Genomic DNA, 21,977 nt, shown 5'->3' on the forward strand with positions numbered 1-21,977 from the left:
TGCTGCAGACAAGCAAGTCCTAAAGGGACAAATCATGCTGTTGTGGGCTACTTAGCTATTTACAATGAACGGTTTTCTGAAAGCTACTGCATGGAACTTTTAACTTGTTATTACACTGTCTCAATTGAATTAATACTGATCCAACCGAAATCAACTCAAAATGAAAGTTCCTCGTACACGTAGTAGCTTTAAATCACCACAGAATAGTCCATTCTGATGGTTGTACAGCCGTGACAACAACTTGGTGACCTGTCATGCTTAAACTACAACACTTCTCGTGGCTCCATGAATCTCACCAGATTTCGCAATTTGTGGGTTACCTTCTAGACACGACCGTGGAGAGGGGACCCGCTCCCTATGAAGATATAAACTGCTCATTCTAAAGTAACGAAGACACAACAGCTTTTATTATCAGGTGATAATACAATAAAGAAAACATACTTATTAATATTATATTCCATTTCTGCCAATAGATCCCCCTGATTGTTTACACACTGGTCCTTTAAACACTTCTTCTACAGCTGTTTATTTATCAAGAATATGTCCAGAACATATCGGATGTTCAAAACTGGCTTCATTCTAAAGACATAAATGTTAAACATTTTATATTTGAAAATATTCAATATGGGGTTATAGTGGAGAACAAAATATAATAATTTGTCGTTAATGTTATTGTTGAAGTATTTCATACAAAAATACAAATATACTAAATCACCCCCCTCGATGAATATATTTGTCAATGGATGTCCATACCACAGTCATGGGTAATTACACAGAATGATTAAGAAATTGTGATAAGAAAAATTCAAATGTTATTACATTATAATTATAATTATAATAATAATAATAATAATAATTATTATTATTATTATTATTATCATTATCATTATCATTATTATTATTATTATTATTATTACTATTATAATTATTATTATTATTATTATTATTATTACTATTATTATTGTTAAAATCTGTTCCTCACGAATGTGATTATTAAGGTTGAGATTCAAGTGTTTGATATAATATTATGACGGATGATGAATTTATAAATAAAGATTTAAAAAAAACCTTCCGGGTCAAGTCCAAGGCCTATGGAAAGAGGTTAGGACACGGGCGGACATGGCTCATGGGGTTTACGCATGCGCAGTGTAACTGTAGCTGCGGTCGTGCGTTGCGATTGGTTCAATTTCGACGAGTGCAGACCAGACGTTACTGCGCATGTGTAGTACTCCCAAAGCTATGACGTGTTGATGACGCGTGACCCAGCCTCTTTGGTCCAGTCTAAATCAGTCCAGCTAGCCTCAGCCCACAGCCACTGTCTGTGGTTGTTTGTTATAATAGATTTACTCAAAAGAAAAGACTCTTGAATCTGATCCAGTCCTACAGGACCGAGGAGACACCGCAGAGACACCATGGCGACCACCATCAGCACTCAGCGGGGACAGGTAACAGAGAGCTGTGTCTTCAGTGTGTTGATCTATGGTGGACGGCTAGGCGGAACTAGCCTCCTCTGGTAACTTTAGTCAGTAAACAGCAACATACCGGAGCACACCGCGCTGACACCATCACCTACCGGTAGAAATACCCGGTAAAGGCATAATAACGAGCTAATGTTGGCTACATTTAGCCAGCATGAGAGTTCCTGAGTCAGTAAACCTCTACAGCAGCTGATGCACGGAGGAAGCTGCGGATGTAAATAACCCGGGTTAGCTATCTGGCTGATGTAGAGAGTTATAAGAGCTGTAGAGACAACAACAAAGAGGAATAATCTCAGTGTGTAAAAGTTCTCTAACTACTGCTAACGGTAGTCCTTGTAGGAGTAGCTGGTCTATGTCCCCAGAGGTGGGTAAGGTTATTTTAGAGAAGCCAGAAACTGAACTCAAGTACCTGTCAGAAGTCAAAGTACTCATCACAATAAATACTTGAGTTAGAGTACAAGAGTATCTACTTAAAGGTCCCATATCGTGCTCATTTTCAGGTTCATGTTTGTATTTTGTGTTTCTACTAGAATATGTTTACATGCTGTAATGTTAAAAAAAAACTTTATTTTCTTCATACTGTCTGCCTGAATATACCTGTATTCATGTTCTGTCTGAAACGCTCCGTTTTAGTGCATTTCAATTGGAATTGCAACCGAATTGCAACAGAATTGCGTTGCTAGGCAACAGCTTCGGTCCATGTTTTACTTCCTGTCAGCTGATGTCATACACATACACTGCAACAGGAAATAAACTGGGTCACATTTAGAATGTTTAAAACCGTGCAACGGTCTAAATATTGTATATTTGTGACATAAAAAATGGACAGAAATCCTGAAGGCTTGTTTAGAATGCGCAATTTCTGAATACGGGCTGTGTGTGTGTTTCTCTGTATATTGAACGCTTTGTTAGTTTAACAGTATTTATATAGCGCTTAAACCCTGCTTTATGATATGAAAGACATGAAAAACTCACTTTTTACAATATGGGACCTTTAAAGAGTGACTTGTGTTGTGAGTAATTTAATAAGTAAAAGCCAAAATACCAGCACACTACTGTCTCCCCCCCCCACAAAGACACAGATTACAGAAGTGGTCAAATCAAGTCTATTCTCTTACTGAAAAAGTCAATATCAGATGACTCATTGAGGCTAATAATTGGGAGTTAAGCGGGTGACATTTCATCATGAATGACCTGTTAAATACAGGTGTGTTCACTTTTACCTGTGGAAGACTGCCTGTGGTTGAAGTATATAGGCTAAGTCATGTCCACATAAGGCTGTCTTTTTTTACTTTTCTGTCTCTCTGCAACAGGCTACATGAATGCTTAATAGAGTTGTAAAAGACACAACTGATAGAAAGCAGGAGTTGTAGTTTTGAGGCATGATATAATGTGTGTGTATATAGTATTAAACTTAGCATTAGTATTAACACAACAGACACACTTACTGCTTTCTGCATTCAGCACGGTTCTCTGATGTACTGACCTCAGACCAGCATGGAAAAAGAGAAAAAAAAGTGAGGCCGAGGAGGCTTTGTCTCATCTGAATATCCCTCTGTAGCCGAAACACCCAGTGAAATGAAGTACACAATCCTGTGTCCCTGTGCTAATTGTTCATTTATCTCTACTATGACAAATATATGATCATTATCAAGCTCTTTTTTGTAAAATAATTAGTGAACTGAACATCATAACTTTTTTTATTTGTGATCAAATATAATGAATGAAACAGTATTTAAATGTTTTCTGAATCATTGGATTTACAGAATATGATTTTACAGGGCCTGAAGACGTAAATGTTCAGACGAAGGTTGGGATATGTGTTTATTATTTAATGATAGCAAGTTTTGTCTTTAAGCCTTTTGGGCATCATCTGTAGTAATAATAATGTTCCAAACTGCATAGTTTTAAGTCAAAAACCTTCCCATTTTCTTGGGGAGGACCCCCAAACCTCCCCCAATTTGTTAAATATTAATAGCTATTTACAGATTGTGTGGGCTAAAACACACTAAAAGCCTAATAATCATTAATACAAATGGGTTTCCCACTGACTGATACTCCATATCCTTGTGGGAAAAAAACAGAACCACACTCTAACTTATTTCCAGTGTTTCAAATTCTGTTTCCAATTTCTTATTTCCATGATAGTCTCAAAACATTACACTCAGTCATCACATTAATTCATGAACCTCCAAAATGAAAGCATTAAATACATGTGTTGATCAAATTCAAACATACTTTAAAATGAGCAATTCTGATTTCTTTTAGCTGAAACTATTACCAGTAATAGTGGGATGTAGTCAGGTGAAACCTTTTTTTTTTTTTAATTTGCATTTAACGAGGTATATCAAGTTTTACTGTTCATCTGGCTCAGGTGTGTTTTTTTGTCTTTGCATTGTCAGTCTGAAGTCTCCCTGTCTGTATGTATATGTGTATTCAGGTGTACATTGGGGAGCTCCCCCTGGACTTCCTGCGGATCACTCCCACCCAGCAGCAGCAGCAGGTCCAGCTGGACGCCCAGGCAGCCAGGCAGCTGCAGTACGGAGGCTCGATGGGCACCGTAGGGCGACTCAGCATTACTGTGGTCCAGGTAAGCACAGTTCAGCTCTGCTGTTAGAAATACAGCTGTGTCTCATTTGAATAATTATGCCAATATGGATAATATGATACTTGTACCAATAACATGCACTTTAAGGTATAAAATCATGTTATGAATGACAGTAACTTCTATTTTTTTATATTATCATGCTAGTTAAAGATCCAGGTCCTACTTTGCACATTTGAAATCATCAAACTGTAAATCACCATCCACTGAACACATTGGAACACACAGGCAAGCTGAACTGGGACGGTAGCAATATTGAATGCATCACCTAAACTGAAGCCGTCTTGTTTGTTTTGCTGTATAGGCCAAGCTGGCTAAAAACTACGGTATGACTCGGATGGATCCGTACTGCAGGGTACGACTTGGCTATGCCGTCTACGAGACGCCGACTGCTCACAACGGAGCCAAGAACCCGCGCTGGAACAAGGTGATCCAGTGCACGGTGCCTCCCGGGGTGGACTCCTTCTATCTGGAGATCTTTGATGAGGTGAGGAGGTGGAGGAGGTGGAGGAGGTGGAGGAGGTGGAGGAGGTGGAGGAGGTGGAGGAGGTCACACAGGTCAGAGTTGTGGATCATCTGATTTGCTAAATATGTACATTATGTATATGGGGACTGTTGATCTGTCAGATTCAGCTGAATTGCAGCTGAACTTCACGTACACTATAATTAGACAATCGTAAGTTCAGTTATCTAATTTCCTGCTGCAAGTGACAAAAATAGGTACTGTGTCAGTTTTTCAAATTATTGTTATAATCTACTCTTTGTCTGAGGAAAGTCAGAAAATCTTTTACATAAGAGTAGACCTATGCTAAAAGTTATAGGCCACTTGGAATTTCGATTAATGAATTCATTAAACTAAAGCATGTAAACAACCTGTACAGTTTGTATGAGCAGTAAATGCAACTTAAAAGTGTGTCTTCTCACAGTTTACCTCCGATATCAATAATCCATAAAGACATACATTACTGGCCTCAATAAAACTACTGTGGGAATTGTTCTTACGGCTGTAACGTTAATGCTTTACATTTTTCATTTTTTTGTGACTCTTATTTATAACTTCAGGTAATTCCCATGTTGTAAACCTGACTGCTGACAAACGAGGAAACCACTGTTCCCCTTTTCATGTAACAGACTTGTGGAATTCACGACCTCAGTCTGCAAGATGATCGATAACTGTGGTGGTTGATAAAAGTGGATTAAAGGCAGTTGTGGTGCCCTGTAAATGAATATTACACAGCTCCTATTGGTTCACTCTCAGATGACAGTTCAGCCTCCATAACATCACACATAGCTGAATGGTGGAGGTAATGAATGTATTGTCAGCCTCTCTGTCCCACTATAACCAGTCCACTCAGCCTCTCTCTGAGTGGACTGGTTATAGTGGGACAGACAGGCTGAGTGGACTGGTTATAGTGGGACAGAGAGGCTGAGTGGACTGGTTATAGTGGGACAGAGAGGCTGAGTGGACTGGTTAATGCTAATGACAGAGCAACAGCTTCATGAAAATCTGTTTTGTTTCTTCATTTTTGCATGTGTGGATGAAGTGATCTCACGAGCATGAACTTTGTTTGTCTTCATGTGTTTCTGCCGCTGTGCCATCCAGAGAGCGTTCTCCATGGACGACAGGATAGCATGGACTCATGTCACCATCCCTGAAGGCCTGAGGGAGGGCAGCGTGGTGGACGAGTGGTTCAGCCTCAGCGGCAGGCAGGGCGATGACAAGGAGGGCATGATCAACCTGGTGATGTCTTTCGCTGTGAGTAGTATTTATAGACACCCTGTCAAACACACTGAAAGTGTTCATCTTCTTCTCATCCTGCGAGACAAAGTGTCAGTATGGATGTACATTTAACATCACTCCCAGGTAGGGATGTTAAGAGTTAACCGTTTAACCGCTAACCGTCATTAAGAATTTTAACCGATTAATGCTATTGGTTAAAAGAAATATTAATAATGAATTAAAAAGAGCAAAACTCAGAGGAGCTACTTGTCACTTAAAGGAGAATAGCTGGTCCAGCTTAACAGCCCACCTTAAGGAAGTCTGAGTCGGAGTTTCTAGATACAGGAAGCTGGCTCGGGTCTTGAGCTGAGGAGTCGTAGCATTTATTCACGACAAATAAACAGTAGCCTTTAACCCCGCCTCCCAGCCCCTCAACCTGGGGCTCATTCACATGAACAGCAGCACCAAAATCACTCTGGATTCAGCTGTTAGTGCATTTTACAACTTTTAGGACCTAATGATTAAAATAAGGACTATTAGAGTGTCTGTAGAAAGGAGTTGATTTACCTAAAAATATATATATATATCCGCTGAGTTACAGACGTCTCTTCCTCAATGTAAGCCTACGGGAAAATGTAATGTAAAATTAAAAAAACGAAACCTATGCTCCTGAGATATCATATGGTAAAACACAGCCAGTACCAGCTGTAAAGCTCTTTGTTGTCTCTGTCTTGTCTCTTTGCCAGTCCTTACCAGCAGGGATGATGACTCAGCCTGTGGTCCTAATGCCCTCTGTGTATCAGCAAGGAGTGGGATATGTGCCCATTGCAGGTCAGACACACACACACACACACACACACACAGAGCATGTGAACACAGATTAATGTAGAATTTCTTCTTTTGTCAAGTCTGAGAAAATAACCCCGATGATGTCATAGTGATGTCATGAGGTATATTGCACATTGGGATACTGATGCATTTCTCCATGTTTATTTCCATATTTCTGCTACGTTAAAGCTAGCTCCTTCATCAGCAGTGTGTGTCCTGTGTTGCTTAGGAGTGCCTGCGGTCTACAACCAGGGACCGGTCTACAACCAGGGACCGGTCTACAACCAGGGCATGGTGCCCATGGCGATGCCAGCAGCTGTGCCAGCTGTTGGGGTCCAGGAGCCGGTGTGCAGCGAGGAGGACCTGAAGGCTCTGCAGGACATGTTCCCCAACCTGGATAAGGAGGTGGTTCGCACCGTGCTGGACGCACAGCAGGGCAACAAGGACGCTGCCATCAACTCTCTGCTGCAGATGGCCGAGGAGCTCTAACTGCAGAACACAAGCTCACACACACACACACACACACACACACACACACACTCACACACACACACACACTGCAGCCATATCTGAGCTCCCAGGACTCCTGGTAGCCACAGAGATCTGTTTCCTTCCCCTCTATTGACTCCTGGTCTTAAGATGATATCAATGGCAGATGTATTTTGGGAAATTCATGTCAGCTGATCCCAGGGTTTGATTTGCACTGTTTTGAGTTGTATAGAGTCGAGTTCAGAGTCCATCTTCTGTTCATGTCGATGTTGTTATTAATAGTGTGCGTAGAACACGTCTGTAGTAACCTGCAGTGAACTTCTACCGTTTCATATGTAGCTGTCAAATGTTCAGTGCATCCAAAATCTGACACATATATAATTACGGATGTATTAAATTCTATAGAATTCTATATATGGTGATGAGAGAATGAATGCAAAGTCATCTTTCACAGTGAAAACTAATTATTTCTTCGCAAAGCAAATCTTTTTTCAATCAGTGAAGGATGTGAAGAGTGCAAAAAAAAAAAAGTAAAATCCTGTGGAGTAACTTTTTAAAATAATGTAGAGTTTTGACGAAGACGCAGTGTGAGCGTGAGGAGAATGAAGATGTTCCCATTCCTGATGAAATCAGGATGTTTGAAGCCCAGCAGGATGTTGTCTGAACTTTTGAGACCGAAACACTTCAGCTGAGTTGTCTACAGTGACTTGGGTAAAGTGGAGACCTGAACAGTAATTCAGTCCATGTTTAATGAGTTAAATAGTATCGCGAGGGGACGCGCCGCTTTCCAGCATTGGACGCTTGGTGGGCTGCCACTAGACACAACACACTCTGCTCCTGATTGGACGAACGCTTTCCCTCCAGTGGGCTGCTGCTCCCAGCTTTCAAACCGGAAACAACATGGAGGCTCGTTTGGAAACTATCTTCTCTTATTTCACGAAAATAGTTCACTCCAAATGTGCTTCTGAAAAGATTTGAGGCGAGAAATAAGCCGTGCAGTTGCTGAATCTGTCTTTATTTTGGATCTACAATGTTTTATTTTAAAAGATTCTCGGGAGTTTCGAGAAGCGGCGAGTCGCGTCGGACGCCCGTGATTTGCATAAAATAGACTAGCGCTCAACTTTATGCAAATGAGGAACGTCTCTCGAATCGCGCCGCCACGCTACCAGAATGCATTGCACGTCTACTTAATGCACAGGCGTCTCTCGATTCTCTCCCGAGAATCTTTTAAAATAAAACATTGTCGATCCAAAATAAGGACAGATTCAGCAACTGCATGGCTTGTTTCTCACCTCAAATGTTTTTAGAAACACATTTCAGTGAACTATTTTCGTGAAATAAGAGAAGACAGTTTCCAAACGATCCTCCATGTTGTTTCCGGTTTGAAAGCTGGGAGCAACAGCAGCCCACGGAGGGAAAGCGTTCGTCCAATCAGGTGCTGAGTGTGTTGTGTCTAGTAACAGCCCACCAAGCGTCCGATGCTGGGAAGCGGCGCGTCCCCTCACGGTAAAAAAACACCCCGGTGGAAACGTACCATAAGACAGTGACCTGACTTTCATGAAATGTGCTCTAGATGTTGATGGTCCCCAGAGCTGTTTTTCTTGACCCCCCCCTCCCCCCCCCCTACCTTTACTATAGCGCCACCATCATGTTAAAGCTTGTACATGAGGAAAAAAAATAATAATTTGGGGAGCTCAGTCATGCTTTATAGTTTGATGTAACGGACTGCAGCTTCTAACACCACAAGCAGAGCTTTCCATGTTTAGTCTACCTGTTTTTCACTTACAGTGTTTGTACGTGTTGTAGTTCTTTGAGCTCTCCATCGACGCTGTTACAGATTACGAGGTCTTGATTCTATTGTGCTGTCTGCCAAAGGTTTCATTTCAAGAGATGTTGTCCGATGAGTCTTTTTCGCTTGTGATTCCAAAACTATCGCTGTTAAGATTCTTAAAATGTCAGTTATTTTATTCTGTCATGTGATTCTCTCATTTTTAATTGATTAAATTAATTAATAATTAGTGATTTGTAAAATGCTAATTTATAAAGATTCCTGGCATGAACTGCAGCAGGTGTTTCAGTTCTTCACATGACAGGCTGAAATAGTTTTAGGAACAGTGTGAAGCCAGCTGGTATCAGGTAGCTGTGGGAAGGAAAAGCCTTTCTGAGGTTTAGAACTTCTGGTGATGCCACCAATGAGACAACATGACCTCTCAGACACCTGTGTCCAATGTGAAAACAGAGATGGGGACTTGGACTCAGGTTGCACTTCAGTAGCACACAGTGAGGGTGAGCATCTCTGGGTCTGAGAGGCTAGAGCAGGGGTCAGCAACCTTTACTATCAAAAGAGACGTTTTAGGCAAAAAAAAGAAGAAAAAAATCTGTCTGGAGCCGCAAAACATTTGAGCATTGTGATGAAGGTCACTCAGTTTATAGTCTAAATATATAGTATATAAGTCTAATGCAGTGAGGGCCAAAGTGCAAATGTACTACGGAGTATTAGGGCCACATTGAAGGAAAAAAAATCTGAGATTACGAGAATAAAGTCAGAATATTACAAGAAGAAAGTCGTAATGTTATAAGAAAGAAGTCGTAATATAACGAGAATAAGTCATAACTTTATGAGAAAAAAAGATAATAACTTGTAAAATTACTACTACTATACTACTACACATATATATATACTAATATTATTACTTTATTCTCATAATATTACAACTTTTTTTCTCGTAATATTACGACTTTATTCTCGAAAATCTCAGATTTATTTATTTTCCTCAATGTGACCCTAATACTCCGTCGTACCGTAGACCTACAATAATGATAAATAAAAATGAAAATGTAAACAAAAAAAAACAGTTATTCATTTTCATAAATTCTTTTTATAAATCCACAGGGAGCCACTGGAGAGGAGTTGAAGAGCTGCATGTGGCTCCGGAGCCACAGGTTGCTGACCCCTGGACTAGATGGATGTGTTCAGTCACAGTAGATTATAAGCTGTCATTAGCTGGAGACCCAGAGTAATTATACACTACAGTTGTACTAAAAATAGCATATTATTGCATGCCTATTAATGTCAGTAAGACTTCCTGTTATCTTGAGTAACATTAGTCTATATCCATTTTTAGGGGTAAAATACAGTTTATTTACTTTAAAGGAACGTTTTCATTGTGTGGTTTTTTTTTCAGATTGCATTGCAATAGCCTGTTCAAAGTGATCATATACCAAACAACTAATCAATGCTGATACTGTATACTAATAGATAAAGGAGTGATGATACATGCTTTGAATTCCTTAGATATAGCTACGCAGTGATCTATAGACCGGATGGCATGCAGCAGATAATAGATCACAACCATAAGAGACTTGACTTGGACTTGCAAAAAAAAAAAAGCTCTTAAGCTAGAAACAAATTGCCAAAAGGAACAGCAGAATGAATAGAAGACTCTTTGTTACAGAAAGGTGTGTTACAAGATATCAGGGTTGGTAAAAAATAACTTAATTTTCATCTTCATTTATCAAGCCTAGTGTCATGTATACACTTTGTCAGGAGTTTGTAGGTTTGTTAACTACATTTACTGTATAAGTAGGAGAACCATATAGGTAAGCGGTATAATGCCTTATAGCAGCTGACTGCTTGTTGCTACAAGGCGTCATGTTGAATGCCGGCTGACACTAAATTCCTGCATTCAGATTCTGTTGTGGAGCCTGACTCACTCTGCAGTCACACTGCGAGCAGCCTCACCAACACGTCAGTCAAATTAATTTCTTATTGAACCAACTGGTGTTTGGATAGCCGATAATGCGATCCTCAAAAAACACAACCACGGCTTCAACGGTGACCACAGAGTTGAGTCAACGCTTTCTGACACAGTCTCTGATTTGACACTGGGAACTTCACAAATCATTTGCATTAAATTATACAAATCTGACTAATATTACACCACAGACAAATTTGAATTTTTGTGTCATTCTCAGAATTGTGTTTATTGGGAAGTACACATGAATTTGCCTTCGGTATCTTGGTGCATAACATGAACATAGTAAGAGAAAAGAAAAAAAAGAAGTACTACAAAAGTCAAAAATCATAAACCAGGAAGCAAGAAGTATGTGGAGTAAAACCCCCTTTTTCTGTTGTGCATGGGGACAACAGACAGTCTGTCTCTGTAACAAGGCTTGGATCTCTGCTGAGAGGAAATTGATCTTCTCCTGAGAAAATAAATCCACCTCCTTGACCCCCTCTCCTCCTTGTTCCATTCCTCCCATCTCTCGCATTGAGACCGGGAAGGAGGAACACTAAAATGGCCCATGAGGTCCGTGAACACATCAACTCTCCATTTCTCCACAGTTATTGTTGTTTCAGCGTCCGGAAAGGGAGAGTTGAAGAGAGAGGAAAAGGAGTGGGTGATATGTGTTGGATGCTGTGATTTCATTAACACGTCCTCCTCCGTACCCCACCATCTTTACTCACCCCTGAGGAGTGTCATCTCACCCAGCAGGTCATCTGCAACCATTGTAACCAGCATTACAGGTGGTGTTTCATGAATGCCTGAATAATCCAACTATTGGTCATATTCCACTTCCAGTCTTACTTAGGTTAATCTGTTAAAGCTGAAGTAGGCGAGATTGGAGCAAATATGATGAAAAAAAGTTATTTTTATAAAACGGTTGCTATATCTTGACAGTAGTACATGAAACAGGTAACCTGAAAAAAATCATGTGTCTCTGTGTCCTCCGGTGCTCCTAACGGCATCTGCAAGATTTCACAGACCGGAGGAAAACAAGCAGTCAGAGCTGATCTGAGGTCTGCTGTCCAGCTGCCGTCTATGAGAGCCGGCTGTCAATCACTCGCGAACTCCGACCAAACGGTCAAACTAGGCAGTGCTGATCAAATATGAATCAATATTCTGTTACGTTAATGTCTATTTCTCTCAAATGTTTTCAGAATCATCTTGTAGTGTACAGTTTAGCTGTAAAATGAGAAAGTTTGTGACGTCGCCGCCATTGTGAAATCTGGTGAGGAACGCCAAGTTCCGGTCACATGACTGGAGCACAGCCAATACGAACGCTCTCTAAATGAAATGACCTGTGATTGGTCAAAGTCTCCCGTCACGGGCTAGATGTTCTAAAGCCTGAAAACAGAGCCATGAGGAGGAGCAGAAGTCTAGTTATCTCTCAGAACACTTGAATTACAATATGCTGAAAGGTTATTATGGAATGTTTGCCCAATGATGCCAAAAATATACTGCCTACTGCAGGTTTAACATGAACCTCTGTGACTGAGTATACCTGTTGTGATTAATACACTGTTTAACATCAGAGAACTGGCTGATATAACACACCAGTTGTGTAAATCTTGTGATGATGATCGTTTTAGGTGTATTATAGACTGAGTCTAAAGATCAGTCTATCTGTCCATCCCCCCCCAACACTTTGGTCCAGAGCAAGAAATCACAAATATTACTGGCCAGGTTTCCATTCCATTGTCCTCTGCTGCTTTTGACCACTCTTTTTTTTTTTATCTGATTCTTCTAAATTACCTCTATTTTGTGGTAATGCAATGGTAATATATACCTAAAATGAGATAGTTTCTTCTCTGCGCTTTAACTTTAACCACAGCTCTATGTTAATGGTGATCGCCTGATGGGCCATAGAAATACAGGCGTCTGCACAGAGCCAGGCATGGCAGGCATGTGTCATTAGTGTTGTGGAATTTCTTATACGCAGGTTGACTCATCAGCAGGGAGGGAGAGGCCCAGGAGACGTTGATGTCTTCAACAGAAGGTCATATTGAAGCTTGATCAAGGAGGATTATAAGTTCCCCCCCACCCCCCAGTGCTCAGTCTTTTACGTGAACATCAGGTCCCGTCGGTGGCATACCTTGTTTTCACTCACGAGAGACTCTGCTCCTCTGTGACCTTGGTTGCCTCAGCGACGGGCTCCACTCCTTAACTGTAGACGCGGCTGCACAGATAAGACGTCTCGCTCTCAGACAGGAATGCAACCCGGTGGAGCCAACAGGAGGGATGGCCAACCGCACAATGGCTGACCCATCGACCCAGAGCGAGAGAGGACTCACAGACAGAGCCCCGCGACTTCAAGGAATAGATGGAACATTCCATCACAACCCCTTCTGTTTACATCCATACTAATTACCTCCCAAGTGTGAACTGTTAATTTAGCAACTGAGCACCAGAGCATCACCAGGGTTGATCCCCTTCACGCAGTAATGACTAATAGAAACAGTCAAAATTAGAAACAAGTCCCATATCATGTTTACAATGAATGTCAGATGAAACAAGAGGAATGACATATAAAGATTGTAACTCTTTTATAATCACCTTCCACGTAGGCATTTGTTAAGTATTATTTTGGTTGCATATAATATGATGATAATGGGCGGCACGGTGGTGCAGTGGTTAGCCTCACAGTAAGAGGGTTGCAGGTTCGAACCCGGATTGGGGTCCTTCTGTATGGAGTTTGCATGTTCTCCCCGTGTTAGCATGGGTTTTCTCCGGGTGCTCAGGTTTCCTCCCACAGTCTAAAGGTTAGGTTAATTGTCGACTCTAAATGTCCCGTAGGTGTGAATGTGAGTGTGAATGGTTGACTGTGTCTCTGTCTCTATGTGTCAGCCCTGTGATAGTCTGGAGACATGTCCAGGGTGTACCCGCCTTCACCCAATGTCAGCTGAGATCGGCTGAAACTGTGATAAAAAAAAAAAAAAAAAAAAGTATTGATCATGTTGCTGATGTACTCCTGAACTTGCGGAAGGACCCTTGATGTCTGTGAAGTACACTGCACCAGTATGTGAGTGTCCACAGATCCAGCAGAATGGTAGCTCATGCATGTATAGCGCACTTGCAGAGATGTGACAGATTCACATCATCATGTTAACACAGAGAGTCAGTGTATTACATGATTAATATTTCTAGTGTCCAGCGGTAGGTGTAGTTACGTCATTCTGAGTGGAAACAAAGAACTGCATCGATCACACAGTTAAGGCACTAGGCTCTGACCGGAAGTGAGACATGTTTCCTTCACAATAAAAGCACTCAAATGAATACAAAATGAACGAGCATCGGAATTCACGATATAACAAATCTGTCGGCTGTCAATCTAATCCGTGCAATCATTCTGGTGCTCACTGTTGTGAAGTGGCAAAATAAATCCTATGGATTATAATATATAATATAATATAATTCTAATAATTCTTCACCTTTGCAGTACAGGCTGTAGCTTCATGTGTTTTTTCTTTATTCCCAGTTTCCCTCTCATATGCACTGCATCCATGCATATATTTAGAGTATGTGCTATTTTTACACTTTACATTGTAATATTTGATTTAGAAATGTATGTCTTTAGAAATAAATGATGTAACCGGCTCTACGTTTTTATGTGTTCAGCCAGGACTCCCATGAAAATGAGATCTTAGTCTCAATTTAACTGATTAAATAATGGTTATAATGAGGGATGCTCATTTTGAAAAAAATTCTTAAACGATAACCGACCCTCATTAACCGATTATTAACCGTTAACCGACGAGATTAGTGCCCCGCATGCAGCGGTGTACCACCTGCAGTGTATGAGCACAACAGACAGCTAAGTCCACAGTTCACCTGTACAGGAGCATATGCTGCGTTCACTGTCTCCAGTTCACCGTACGGGAGCGTTAACTTAGCAGGCAGCCACTTTCCCAGTAAAAGTCTCCACCGCACATTCAGTTTAGTTTAGCAGGTTTTCAGCTGTGTGTCTGCCCGGCGTAACGACACTCCGTCTGTCTGGATTAACGATATCGATTGGCCTACAAACAGTGTGTGTTTGTGCTACGTTAGCAGCTGCTAGCGTTGCCGCTGTAGCCACACACATGCGCTCTGTCAGCGCGGCGTAGCTTCAGTGAATGTGGGTTTTGTCGATGGCGTTCTAGCTGTGAACGTAGCTGTAGCAGACAGTGTGTGTACAGTTTATTTGTCGGTGAATAAATGCGGCGAGGCTACAGCTCTTCCGTTCAAGCGAGCTATAGACGGGAGCTAACTTCCTGTATCTGTAACGCCGCTTAAGGTGGGCTCTTAAGGTGGGCTCTTAAGGTGGACTGGATTTTCTCTTTAAACTGACAAGTTTTTTTTTGCTTTTTAATTAATTACTAACATTTCTTTTAACCGTTTTAACCGATGGCGTTACTCGTTTGAAATGCTTAATGTCGGTTAATGGTTCATTATTAACATCCCTAGTTATAATAGCGTGTTTAATATATTTCACAACTGACCAGGCATTCGCTCTGTGTTTTTTGATGTTGTCTCTCATGGCTGGTTTGTGAGGCAACAGGGATTGAACTGAAATGCAGACAGTACAGGAGGCAGCGGGATGAATTCAGGGTCAGTATGGATGGGCTAACAGGCTGCGTCAGGTTCGGGTCGGGCTTGGTTAGTATATCTCTCGGACTCTGTCGCAGACAAGGAGAATATAGAGTGGCTTTCAAGTCGTCTGCCAGTCCAGGTAGCCACTTCGCTAGGCCAGGTTTGGAAGAAACTGCCCGGATTGCCAGTGTCAGAGCTGCCTCCTTGCGCTCAATACTGTCATTTTGGCAGTGGCTAAGAAGGCACTGAATTGTGTGAATAACCTCATCAACTTTCTCCACCGAACATGCTTCATCCACTGGGTCCATTTTTGGTCAATTCGGACTGTAACGGTGTGTGAGGCAACGGGGATTGGACCCAAATGCTGACAGTACTGGGCTGGTATTTGTAGAGCTGGATGTAGTTAGAGGGAATGGGAAGCTGGTGGGAAAGGAAAGGAGGGAATGTCCAAGGACATCTGGTGGATGGAAGGAAAATGGCAAAGGGCCTGGGTAATGGAGAATGTACAGTAGCTGAAGAGGAGGGACAAAGAAACTGTGACAAAAACTGTGACAGTTGGAAACTGTTGTGTTATACAGCTGCCAGGGAAGTGTAGTTTTACTGCAAATCAACCCTATTTTACTCTGATAGAAATGATTGAAGCCTTGTGTTTAGGTTAGATTATGGTAGTCTGAACAGTATGATCAACACATTCTCATTCCAACTTGTCACATACTGCCAGTTAGCATCACATCCCTTCCCCTTGGCGTCACTTTATTTTCGACATTAAAACCACTATAGTTACTCTTGGTGTCACTTTGGGATCAGGCGACACAGCCACTATAGTTAGGTTTAGGAAAGAAACACATGGTTCGGCTTAAAACTACAAAGTTTGTAAAGTGAAAATGAAACTGAAAGTTGTGAACATGTGACACGAACCAACAGCTGATTGTAACGTGAAAGTGAAATTTCTGGATGAAAGCCTTGTGTATGTTGGACCCATCCACCTCCCTGCACACCTGCCCTGTGTTTCTTTACGCTTCTTAAACTACGTCACCACACTCCCAGCGCACTTCTCGGAGCGTTTACTATTGTCGTGGATGGGTCAACTAGTTGTGGCGGCTGAGTAGAGGGCGGTGAAGTGCAGCTGAAGGCTATGGCTATATAACCACTTGTCGGCGCTGTTAGTCAACTAGTCATGGACAAAATGGCAGCTAGCGCTGCAGAGGGCAGTGAAGCATGGATGTATGTGTTAAGAGAACTGGATACAGCGTTGAAGGCTATGAAAGTTGCTCAGCGGCGTATGAAGCCTAAATGGCTCGACTTCCGTCTGGAAAAGTACCCGGATCTTGGGCACATGGAACATGCGCAGTAGCGTCTGCTCGTTCACATGACTCGGTCACGGGGTCACGCCGTCGTCACGGCTTTGGCTCCAGCCTCGGTCTGGGTCTCATTCACATGAACAGAGGAAGGGATTCGGCTACTAGTTCATTTTACAACTTTAAAAACGTAATTTTTTAAATAAGGACTATTCGAGTGTTCGTACTGGGGAGTTGATTCACCTCAAAAGAAATTATCCGCGGAGTTACAAACGTCTCTTTCCCAATGTAAGTCTATGGGAAAAAGTATTTTTGAGCCCAATGCATCACGTGACAGACACGGAAATTGCAGTACCGCCGTTTGTCCACTATGAAAGTTGGGATCGACGGCCGGCACTCTTCCTGGGGGCTTGCGGTGAAGTATATAGCTGTTATATATAGCTATAGGCTCCGGCGATACAGGTTCAACAATTGTATGTACGGAAGTATTTCATCGAAGACACCAATTCAGCGGGGAAGTGTCAATGGTGTACGGCTGTGCTAAAGTACAACAAGAACACATCTGCTATGCATAATCATTTAAAGATGAAACACCCGCTGCCAATAGCCAGCACAAGCAGTAACGTTAGCAGCAACGAGCAACACACTGTAACGTTACAGAGGCAGATGAGCATGAGTGACTTTTCTGAACAGCCAGTCACGGACAAGAGAAGACAGCTGATAACAGATTTACTTTTCAACTTCATTGTCATGGATATTCAGCCACTCTCTCCTCTCTCTGGTGATGGTTCTCAGAGACATAATCAAGTATTTCGAGCCAGGCTATACAATCCCATCACATGCTCACAGGAGCTAAAATCAAGAGTGTTGCGAAACACCTTCATGCCCGAGACACACCGCTATGAATATTGCCCAGAGGCTGAAAGACACGATCGAAAAGTGGGACCTGGTTGTCTTTTGCACCATTCATGACGTGTCAAGCAGAATTAACTTGGCAGTGGGACTCTGTGAGCAGTTTCCCCACCACCTAGGATGCACTGGACACACTCTTCAACTAGCCATAAAAGCCGGGTTGAACTTACCAGAGATCGCAAAGACCACTGATGCTGTGAGACATTTTGTCCGCCATTTCCGCCACTCTGCAGTAGCACATTGTGCTTTGAAGATATGTCAGGAGCAGCTGGGTGTCAAAGTCAACAAACTCCAAAACGATTGTGCATGTCACTGGAATTCTATGTTCACTATGCTCGAATGACTGAATGAATCCCAGTGCAGGCCGTTCTCGCTGAGACCGCAACAAGATTGAACAGCCGAAGATCCGTCTCCATGAGAGAGTCCCAATGGGAATTGATGGAGCAGCTGATCCCGGTACTGAGGCCTCTGGCAAAGGCAACAACAATAATTTGCGGAGAGGCACACGTCGGGTTGTTCTTTTTCTACTCCGTCCTACTGAACATGGCTGACAACACGTTGAGAGCCGGAGAGTCTGATCTGGTGGCTATTCGCTCCTTCAAGGACATAGTTAGGAAATAGCTCATAGCATGCTTCAAGTTAAAGTCTGATGGATTGGCAGAGTCCATCCCAATCAGGTCATGCATGCTAGACCCCCAGTTTAAGCATCTTAAAATTCCTCCCAGAAAATATCAGAGACGATGCCCGGATGCACCTGACTCAGCTGGTGCAAGCAGTCGAAGGGGAGGAACAGCCTGGAGCTACTGGTAAACTGAAGTTAACTAAACTAACTATAACTAGCAAATTCTTGCTATTTAGTAGCAGCAATAACAACAAGGCAAAAGTGAGCATGGCTCACATACCCCCGCTCACTGTTTGACCCCTACTAAAGTAGGGCCAAAGGTTTTTCTCTTTAGGAACTAATGTAATTAGTCTATTGAGCACAATGTATCTTGTTATTAGCTCACCTTCCTCAAGTCCAGGGTGCCCAAAATGTTGGGCACCCTCGACTTCTAACCCCAAAAGGCGCAACTAGACCACACTGTCAACCATCATACCAAATTTAAAGTTCTTAAGTTAAAAAGTTTCCGAGTTCAACTCTGGAAAAAACGAAATTGTGACACGCGAACGGACGGAAGGACGGAAGGACGGATGGACGGACGGAGGGACAGACACGCGGAGCGCTATATACCCCGACTACGTTGTCGCGGGGGTATAATGATTATTTTGTAGCCTATTTGCTAATTGGATTGTGTTGCTCAAATAACTTAATTGTAGCTAAGTAGTTGAATAGTTCAAATAAAACCCTGCCGTTAATGTGTCTAATTTTCACCATAGGTGAACATGATGCCGAGACCGACATCAAGGACAACGTTGGAGTTGAACAGGATATTTGAAGTGGCAAAAAAGTGAGACTAGTGAGAGACAGCCTACAGAGAGGAGGTCAGGGCCCTGACATCTTGGTGCCAGGACAACAACCTCCATCTCAACATCAGCAAAACAAAAGAGCTGATTGTGGATTACAGGAAGCGACAGGGAGAAGGACCCGCCCCCATCTCCATCAACACGACTACGGTAGAGAGAGTCCTCAGCTTCAGGTTCCTCTGGGTTCATATCAGTGAGGACCTGACCTGGACTCATCACATAGACACCATCACCAAGACTGCAAGACAGTGGCTCTTCTTCCTCCGCAGGCTGAGGAGGTTCAACATGGACTCAATGATACTCTGCAACTTATACAGGTGCACCATCAAGAGTCTCCTGACCGGCTGCATCACAGCCTGGTATGGCTTTTACGCCACCCTGAACCGTAAGGCTCTAGAGAGGGTGGTGAAACCTGCCCAGCACATCACCAGGACGGAGCTGCCATCCATGGAGGACCTCTACACTTAGCTGTGTAGGAAGAAGGCCAAAAGGATTATCAGAGACCCAAACCACCCCAGCCACAGACTGTTCTGCATGCTGCCATCTGGCAGACGGAACTGCAGCATCCGGTCCTGCACCACCAGGCTCAGGAACAGCTTCTTCCTGCAGGCCATAAGACTGCTGAACTCTTGAGCTCCTGAGTTCATCACTTGACACTACCTCTATACTGTTACCTTAGCTCTATATACTCTACTGACTTACTATTATACAAACTGTTTAGTCAAGTCAAGTCAAGTCAATTTTATTTGTATAGCCCAAAATCACAAATCACAAATTTGCCTCGGGGGGCTTTACAATCGATACGACACCCTTTGTCCTTTACAGTACGACCCTCTCATCGGATAAGGAAAAAACTTAACCAAAAAAAAAACCTTTTAACAGGGAGAAAAAGTGGAAGAAACCTCAAGAAGAGCAACAGAGGAGGGATCCTCCTTCCAAGATGAACAGATGTGCAATAGATGTCGTGTGTACAGAGTAACAACATGATGAGAATACAACATACACAATCCATATGACAGAAAAAAAAATAATACATATTATGTGAACATATGTGAAAAGGTGGATCCAGGAGGATGTCAAGCAGCTTCCCGGCATCGCCAAACAGATAGAGCCAAAGCAACACAACCTCCTCATCAAGCCAGATAGGTAGAGCCAGAGCAACACGACCTCCTCTCCACGCTAGATAGATAGAGCCAGAGCAACACGACCTCATCTCCACGCCAGATAGATAGAGCCAGAGCAACACAACCTCCTCTCCACACCAGATAGATAGAGCCAGAGCAACACAACCTCCTCTCCATGCTAGATAGATAGAGCCAGAGCCCGAGCAACACGACCTCCTCTCCACCATGAACGTAGAGAGAGGACCATATTTTTGTTTGTAATTCACAGTTGCTTAGTAATATAAACGTATGTTACCCATGCCAATAAGCCCCCTTGGACTGAGGTAAGTTGTTAGAGAGGCTAAATCTCCTGGAGGACGGAGGTCCAGGTCTGTGAATAAATTTATATACAATTTATATATCATCAAGCATATACATACTACATCCTGTTTACATTTAGCTCATCCATTTGAAATACTGCCTTCCACAAAATTATATTTTCTTATTTTATATTTATGTATGTAAATATGTAAGCCCTATATTTTAACTTGCACTATTTTATGTCCTTGATTTTCTTTATGCTTTTACTTTTGAGTCCTTTTTTATACATTTCAATGAACATTGTTGAAGGGTACCTGAGACCCAAGGTTTTCATTGCCAATGACTGCTTGCTGTGCATATGATGACTAAAGAAACTTGAACTTTGAACTGCTGTTTGGACCTCATTATGAAAGCACTAAGAAAAGGAGAGCCAACAAGAGTGCAGATGAGCTACAGGATTACTCTCAGACACCCCACATCCCCACAATGTAAAACCAACTGAGTGGTGGGCACGTAACAATTTCTCCCATCTAGCCAAGCTTTACAAAAGCTACCTGGCTATTCCATCAACCAGTAGCCTCCCCCAAGCTATTGGATTTTTTTGCTGGCTAAAATGCTGTTAACTTGTCAATAAATCAGAAATAAAAGTCCAATACCATATCCATATAATAGAACTCTGACAAGGGCATTTTCGAGCACTTTTACTTACTTCTGTACTTTTGCTTAAAGCTGAAGTAGGTGAGATTGGAGCAAATATCATTAAAAAAAAGTTATTTTTATAAATCGGTCTCTATATATTGACCGTAATACATGAAACAGGTAATCTGAAATTAAAAAAAATGCAGCTGTCAATCACTCGCAAACTCCGACCAAACTATCAAACTAGGCAGCGCTGATCAAATATGAATCAATATTCTGTTACTGTAATGCCTATTTCTCTCCTCAAATGTTTTCAGAATCATCTTGTAGTGCACGGTTTAGCTGTAAAATGATAAAGTTTGTGACCCGGCAGCCATGTTGAGATCTGTTGAGGGAATACGAAACACCGCCTATATGGCCGGAGCACAGCCAAAAGGAACACTCTCTCTCTGAAATGACCTGTGATTGGTCAAGGTCTCCAGTCACGGGCTACATTTTCTAAAGCCTGAAAACAGAGCCATGAGGAGGAGTAGAAGTCTAGTTTTCTCTCAGAACACTTGAATTACAATATGCTGAAAGGTTATTATGGATTTTTTGCCCAATGATGCCCAAAAATTGTAACCTACTGAAGATTTAAAGCTGAAGTAGGCGAGATTGGAGCAAATATCTGCATCATCTGCAAGATTTCACAGACCGGAGGAAAACAAGCAGTAAGAGCTGATCTGAGGTCTGCTGTCCATCTGCCATTTATGAGAGCCAGCTGTCAATC

At 42.1% G+C, this 21,977-nt stretch overlaps 1 protein-coding gene across 1 annotated transcript; it reads left to right on the forward strand.

Moving 5' to 3' along the window:
- The first annotated feature begins 1,412 nt into the window (after positions 1-1,412).
- On the forward strand, positions 1,413-7,547 carry LOC119474372 (toll interacting protein). Its single transcript, XM_037746380.1, has 6 exons — positions 1,413-1,445; positions 3,919-4,068; positions 4,388-4,570; positions 5,687-5,839; positions 6,550-6,634; positions 6,861-7,547. The coding sequence occupies exons 1-6, from the start codon at positions 1,413-1,415 to the stop codon at positions 7,118-7,120; spliced, it is 864 nt and encodes a 287-aa protein (XP_037602308.1). The 3' UTR covers positions 7,121-7,547.
- The last annotated feature ends 14,430 nt before the right edge of the window (positions 7,548-21,977 follow it).

Source organism: Sebastes umbrosus, chromosome 2 (genome assembly GCF_015220745.1).
Source record: "Sebastes umbrosus isolate fSebUmb1 chromosome 2, fSebUmb1.pri, whole genome shotgun sequence".
Lineage (NCBI taxonomy): Eukaryota > Metazoa > Chordata > Actinopteri > Perciformes > Sebastidae > Sebastes > Sebastes umbrosus.

Bases quoted from the DNA above. Each gene is read 5' to 3' on its own strand.
- LOC119474372 (XM_037746380.1), top strand. From the start codon at position 1,413: ATGGCGACCACCATCAGCACTCAGCGGGGACAG. The intron at 4,069-4,387 runs GTAAGCACAGTT...TTTGCTGTATAG, and splicing joins TCAGCATTACTGTGGTCCAG to GCCAAGCTGGCTAAAAACTA. The intron at 5,840-6,549 runs GTGAGTAGTATT...TCTCTTTGCCAG, and splicing joins ACCTGGTGATGTCTTTCGCT to TCCTTACCAGCAGGGATGAT.